The sequence below is a fragment of the Argiope bruennichi genome, chromosome 8 (assembly GCF_947563725.1).
Source record: "Argiope bruennichi chromosome 8, qqArgBrue1.1, whole genome shotgun sequence".
Taxonomy (NCBI): domain Eukaryota; kingdom Metazoa; phylum Arthropoda; class Arachnida; order Araneae; family Araneidae; genus Argiope; species Argiope bruennichi.
This window is the reverse complement of record NC_079158.1, coordinates 17,035,310-17,042,603: the sequence shown is the minus strand read 5'-3', so window position 1 is coordinate 17,042,603 and position 7,294 is coordinate 17,035,310. Positions and strand designations below refer to the sequence as shown.

Here is a 7,294-nt window from a genome sequence, read left to right as displayed (position 1 = left end):
CAATAGTTGCATTGCTTACAAGGAAAAGAATATTTTTTGTCATCTTTCCGTAATTACTTTATTGTAACAATTTTTTTAGCTAGTTACTAAATGTTCTTATATTTTATGTTTTATCTGTATTTCTGTTTCTATTTAATGCATTTTACATTTTTTATTGGTGTCATTCAAAAAATTTATATTGTTATTCGCTGTTTTTATTAGCTTAGCAGATTTAAGCATTTTGTAATCCTATGTAGTGCAGATTTTGAAGCCCCCCTTTTAATCTATTATCAATTTTATTTATATTTCAACAGATTTCTAACTTAAGCAGCCAATAATCGTATGATTTAACTCAATCATATATTAAGTTAATTTTCAATTTTAATGGCATTGTAAAAATTTCAATATTGAAAATGTTTTTTCATCTGTTTATATAACTCAAAATTAAGCGGCATCCACGCTCGTACTTAATATTTCCTAACAAATATTTTGTATTTATAACAAGCCGCTTTTGGCTACCAGCCGGATCGCCAAGATTAATGGTTGCTAAAATTTTCAATCATATATTTTATGTAATTTAGTCTCTTAATATATTTTTCAGCAAAGTATTTTTAAGTTTTAAATTTTGATAGTTATAGTGCTATAGAAACCTTACAAAATTCTGTTCATTGAACTATGTATCTTTCTATTTTTCTGTCAGTTCTCCTAATGTTTTATATAATTTTGATATAATATTTGATATATATAATTTTTTTTCTAAAACAAAACACATTTTAAAAAAAATAATAATAACTACAGAAAATCGAAACTTTCAGTATTGAAATTTACCTGCTCTGCATAATATTTTTCATAATTTATACAATATTTATTATGCAGTTTTTTTTAGAAATGTATGCAATTGTTTGTTTATAATTATAATATCAAAAAAAAATTATTCAATAAAAAATTCTCTGATTCATCATAAAATTCAGTTTTTATTTTTACTCTTAAAAAGATTTAAATGCGGTAAGTAATACTTTATTTTATTTTAGTCAATAAATGTACTTCTGAAAACAATTATGAAGACTAAACTTAAACAGTCTTTTTATCCTAAAAATAATATTCAGTAAAATAATCTTGACAATCTAATGTTTTTATCTTTTGCGATCAAGTCTGACAGTATTATAAAACTAAATAATGTTATTTTAAGGCAACATATATTATATTATATCTTTTATCTTTTTTATTATATGACTATATCTTTATCTATCTCATTGTTTAATTTACTTTAAAAAATATTTATTTCATTCAAAATTTGAACCAAATTTAAATATATTCGTATTGTATCCTTCTTCTCTAAGTATTGTATCAATGGATAAAGCTTTCTGAAAGAATCTTAATTGATTAGCTTGAATTTTACATAAATTTTAGGCAAATGACATATAAAAAATTAATATGAAATTTCATAACACTTTTTAAATCATTTTAAAAGAAAACATTTGCCATATAGAATTTTTCTGACCCTTTTTCTATTGTCCCCGCCCAACCGGCTCTACAAATTTTATCCTCATGTAAGGTTTCTGTTTCAAACAAAAGGTGTAGGATGTAAAGCGAGAACACCCTTAGTCATAACTCAAACATTGTTTCAAACGTCCTCGTTTAAAACAGAAATTGGCCTGATAGGATAGATTTTGCACAGCCGAGTCAGTTGGGAAAAGGTTAATCTTCTGTGTTTGAAAATATGCGCGTAAATGGAGTTAGTGAAACTGAAAGCGTTCCAAATGCACTCTTCAATTCAATTTCAGAATTCATTGTGCTTTTTATAAGAGCAAAAAAAAAGGAGTGAGTAGACGTTATATAGTATAATGCAATGTAAAGTTAGGTTTTAGATATGATGCAATGTTACGTTTATCGTATGACTTCGACATCAGGAGAGTCGAATGTATACGACATTACTTAATTTTATTAGATAAAATTATTTTCTAAGTGGATCGTAAAGGAATTAAATATAGTCCGTAATGAAAAAAGATAGAAAAATGACAATTTCATTCAGAATATTTCTATTTTCTTAGTTCCTATAAAATATACTTGTGATTTACATGTGTTAATATGCTAATATTGAACACACATATGTTACTTATGTTTAAGCTGAGCAGAAATTTTGTCAAATTAATGCTGCATTGTATTTTAAATGCCATTGACGTAAATCAACTTTATTCATAAAAAATAAAACTTTATATAAAATTGCTGCCCATGTTTCTATTATTCATATGTAAGATCTTGTAATTTATTTTTCATTAGAAATAATACAGAGAATTAATATACTCATACCTATAATGTTTTGAATATTTCTAAACAGACAAAGAATATAACATTTTATAATTCATTACTACAATATATTATAATCTTTTTATTTAAAATATAAATTCAACAGAAACGAATCAAACGAATAATTTATCCATTGAAAAAAATTTTCTTAATTTATTAATCAAAAGATATTTCTGTCAGCCAAACAGGTAGAATGTTTTTAAGCGAAACAAAACCTTGTCTTTAGTTTTCAATCTACTCATATGATGGAGGCTGTGTTTAATAAAATGCTACAGGTAATAATCAAGTAATAATTTAAAAAATTTTAATTAATTAATTCTATAAAAATTACAGTTTTTAAGTAAACTTGAGTTCCTCACATGCAAGCAAGGAAACCGCACACAGACTGAAGAAAAACTCCGGAAACACTCTGTTTCCAGTGTCAGGGGTTACCAGAATGCTCACTTAAGGCAGAGATCTGTCATCCCATCCGGTGAAGCATTACAGTTCTGGTGCTACAGACTCCTCCTCTGGCTTCTCTGTCCTTCCGACAAAGAGCCAGCAAGAGAAGTTTATAAAGTTCAGTTCCTTTTGAGGCGACATCTTCTACGCAGGCGATGTATAGGTTGACTGTTGGCGTGAGACTCAAGGCATGGATGCAAAACTGAAGAATGGTATGTTTCAAGTGGGACATTTGGGTTGTTGGGGTCTGCAACTTCGTAACTAGTGAAGGAGCGTTGGGTCGTTACTATGTGAGGTCCATCACGTTGTGGTGTAAACTTTGCAGATTTTTTATTTGCTTTGTTACTTCTGATGAGTAGTTACCCATACTCGGTCTCCAGGTGCATAAGACGCAGCATTTCTGCGCTTCTTATCCGCATATTCTTTGCGTTGATCGGGCTTCCTTTCTTAGGTTTTGACGTACCATTTCGTAGTTGTCCAGTTTCTGCGCCAGTTCTTTGGACGATGTAAGATGCGTCCATTCATTGAGGAAGTGATCCCGCACCTCTGAAGGTACCCTACGTTTCAGTTGATCGGTGACCATCAAGTCTATCAAATCCTCGAACGTCTTTATTTCTAGACTGGTGATCCATCCATGAAAATAATTCCTTATTTCATAAGTGTAATCCGTCCAGGAGCTTTCCAGTTCTTTTGTATGTTTGCTGAAAAGTTGTACGAAACTTCTCTGGGGTCATCTTGTACAGCTTAAGCAAAAGCCTTTTTATGTGGTCGAAGTCCTGAGCAACTTCTTCGGTTTCCCGAGCCAACAGTTATTCAATATCACTTGGTAACAAACCGATGAGATGGGATGCCCAAAACTCCTTCGGTACTGCTGCACGTTGAGATTGTCACTCAAAGAGAATGAAATAAAGACCGATGTCGTTGTTGCTAGGATCGAATCGATGGATCAGGGTTTGTAGATCCTACTTAGGTCTTGAAACCAATGCCGGCGTTCTGGCATAGGGGTAGCGCGTCTTCCCCGTGATCTGGGCGTCCCGGGTTCGAGTCCCGGTTTGGGCATGGTTGTTCTTCTGTTGTTCTATCTGTGAGATGTGTGAATGTGCCCTCCTGTAAAAAGGGGTTGTGCAAGCGAATGAATGATGCGTGAGTGGCAAAGTCGTACTCTTGGCCCTAGTTGGCGCTGCTATAAAAAATAAGAGACGTTCCCCCTCAGGCTTAAATCACTGTCTTCGTAACAGCGGGCTTGTCAGTGGCAAGTGCCATGAGAAACAAACAAACAAACAAAATGAAACCAATGGTTCTGTACTTGATCCTGTACTCGTTTGTGATAGACTTGTATTGTGCTGCAATCTTAACTTCTGCAACTCGAACTTCATCCCCTCCTTGCGTTTCCTTTCCTCGAATTCTAACTCGAGTCTTTTCGATCTCACCCTTTCTTCTGTTTCGGCCCTTTCTCTTACTTTTTCTTCTTCGACCCTTGCCTTTCGCTCCTCTGCAATGGCGAGAAGAAGTTCTTTAATATATTCCTCCTCATAGTTAACAGATTTCAAAATGACATCCTTCAAATTAACTTTCGTCTCTTTGCTGCCCAGAGTCTCACCCAACTCTGTTGCTAATGTGATCAGGTCTTCACGTGTTGCTCTGGCTAGAAAAGCCATGTTGAAGTTCAGTTTAATACGTGAATCTTTCACAAATGTTCTCAAAAAGTTCCTTACATATATTTTAAATTTTGAAAATAAATTTATCAATAAAGTATTTCCAATTGCTAACACCTGAAAATGAACCTTTTGACTTGAATAAATGTTTACTACTAGAATATACAAGGACAGAATTGGTAATTAAATTGGCACACACAAATCAATGAAACAAAGTCTTATTAATTACACTGTCAGGATCCTACTCACTTAATTACTCATAATTAAACATATTGTCAGCATCAATATTTGGTAGCGATCATAATTTTATCCAAACACATATCACCAATTTCTTCCATTTATTTAAGTTTTCAGAGTAGATCAAGTTAAATATATCTTAAACAACATCCCTTTATACTAACCATTAATTATTTTCTACAATTAAACAGAAATAGTAATTTGAATTCAATTCAAGTATATTTCATTAGCTATTCGAAATTTATAAAATAAATCTTATTTAGAGTAAATAAATTTAATTACATAATTATCAATCTCATTCAGATTATCAATTAGATATAACTCAATACCATCAATCACAACAAATTATCATTCATCATAGGTATACAGTAATCATAATTTATCTCTAGAACATTTCATAAATTTTCCAAATTTATTTTCAAATACAATTAGTTGTTAATAAAATTTAAACTTAATATTAACAAGTTAATTATAGTTGTCGGGATTCATGAACGTAAATCACATTAAAGTGTAGCTGCATCTCAAAATTCCGATGTTTGTAAACATAAAAGTTACAATATTTTTGGTGGTAATAGTTTAATCCTCAAATTAAACAGAAAGTTACAAAATTTCTAGTGGCAACATTGGAACCTTCATCATCTTGGAATGTTAGAAACGAACGCAATTGCATTGCATATAAAATATAATTTTTTTTTGAAACACTTGCTTCATTCAAAATTAGTTTTTTTCTTAAAATAACAACATATGAACTTATAAAATAATCAAAGTATAAATTCACAATACTATTAATTCATTTCCTGTTAAGAGAACGCATGAACATACCAATGTCAGAAATGAAAGTAATTGCCTTGCATTAGAAGTACAAAATTTTAAAACACTTGATTCATTCAAAATTAGATTGTTTTTCTTAAAATAACAATATATGAACTTATAAAATAATCAAAGCATAAATTCGCAATTCTAGCAATTCATTTCCTGTTAAGAGAATACACGATCCTACAGAAAACAAACTAATGAACTTATGGAAAAAATTAATAAACTTATCTGAGAGATACGGGATGTATCTGGTATTACACATTCCATGCGAGGCAGTAATATATCAGCTTTATTATAAAACAGATGCGAGTGTAAAATTTTAATCAACTGAATTACAAAACAAAATACTACATTAATTTCTCCAAAGTACGCATCTAATTGCCAAAAGGAAAGATAAATAGCCAACAGAAGATTTCCCATGACGTATGTTTTGAAGTCATGTGATCGAACGAACCAATCAGGTTTGATTTGTGCTCGGGTGTCTCCTGAGATTGAGGCGCTTGTATCGATACATATCTTACGCATGAAAAATGAAAAAAATTTCAAAAACAATTTTTTTGGTGGCAACATAAATTAAAGCAGTGATTTAAAAAATAGTTTTGAAAAAGCTTTTTTCTCAAAAATATCCACGAATAATTTTCATCTGTTGGTGGGCAAAATGTGCTTATTTTAAATTCTGTTTAAAAGAAAAAGACCTAGCACTCTCAAAACTCCGCAATGGATCGCACAGGAATTCAAAACCTGTACGAGACAAGCAGAGATAGGAAACAAAAATTTGCCAATCAACACCATCATTACACAGACTTTGGAGTGCTCCTAGGATACTGGTTTGATGAAAGGGCCCGGGCAGAAGCAGAGACTGAAATTTTGTTGCATAAACTGTCGAAAAATCAGCTGGGATTTCAAAAGCTTGACAGATACCTCATAACTTTGAATAGACCCATCCAGCTGACAAGAAACCTTGATGGCTTCTTGCACCATGGTGACATCGTGAGAATTAAATGGTCGCATGGACCAGATGAAAGAAAATATTTTCTGGCAGCTTTGCCTTTCAGTATTGGTAATGATGGAACATTTGATGAGCCTTGCCTGGCTACAGCCACAGAGGATAGTAGAATCGTTGCACGATCTGCTTTCCATGTTTTCAGAAATGACAACAAAGTGCCGAATCATATTCCTTTGACGTATGGCGAGTGCATAATGTTTTGTACCACGGATGGAACTGGTCATAGACTTTTAGAATGTGAACCAAAATCTTTCTCGACCTTCGCCAGGAAGTCTGGACACAATGAAGTGAAATGGGTCAGGGATTTATCGGCGAGATCTCTCTGGAAAGTTCATCATCGAGAAAAGCAAGACAGACGGAAAACTGAAGGCAAGTTCATATTATCCAATACTGATGTAGTTATTTGTCATCTGGCTACTGGTCAGAATCTAGCACTGGAGAGAGGAACGGAGATGAACACAATTATGGGTAAAGAAAAGGAAATTTCTGGCCATATTTACGATGATAGGTACAAGAATGAAGAAATAGAGAACATATGGCAGTTCGAAGCCCCATTAATAAAGCCTGAAGATTACGGAGGACCCATACATCTGCCTCGGTGTAGTGCATTATGATATGTTATAATTCTAGGATAACACTCCTCTTTTGAAAATGAGGCCATGTAATCAATTGAATTCCTTTGGAATTGAGATATTTTGAAATTTTTCCTCCTAGTTTTTTGTTATTAATAAGTATGAATTTCAACAACGAAAATTAATTGTCATTTCAAGATGTCCACACTATCATAATCATTGAGTAGTATTTAAATCAAACAAAAGGACTCCATGCTTAAATTTAACAATAAAAATGATTA

The 7,294-nt window shown here is 32.2% G+C and overlaps 1 protein-coding gene across 1 annotated transcript; it reads left to right on the top strand.

The window, feature by feature from the left end:
• Positions 1–6,152: 6,152 nt before the first annotated feature.
• On the top strand, positions 6,153–7,055 carry LOC129981515 (cilia- and flagella-associated protein 161-like). The gene has a single exon (XM_056092372.1). The coding sequence runs from the start codon at positions 6,153–6,155 to the stop codon at positions 7,053–7,055; it is 903 nt and encodes a 300-aa protein (XP_055948347.1).
• Positions 7,056–7,294: the final 239 nt, after the last annotated feature.

Coding starts and splice junctions, on each gene's coding strand:
- LOC129981515 (XM_056092372.1), top strand. CDS start 6,153: ATGGATCGCACAGGAATTCAAAACCTGTACGAGACAAGCAGAGATAGG.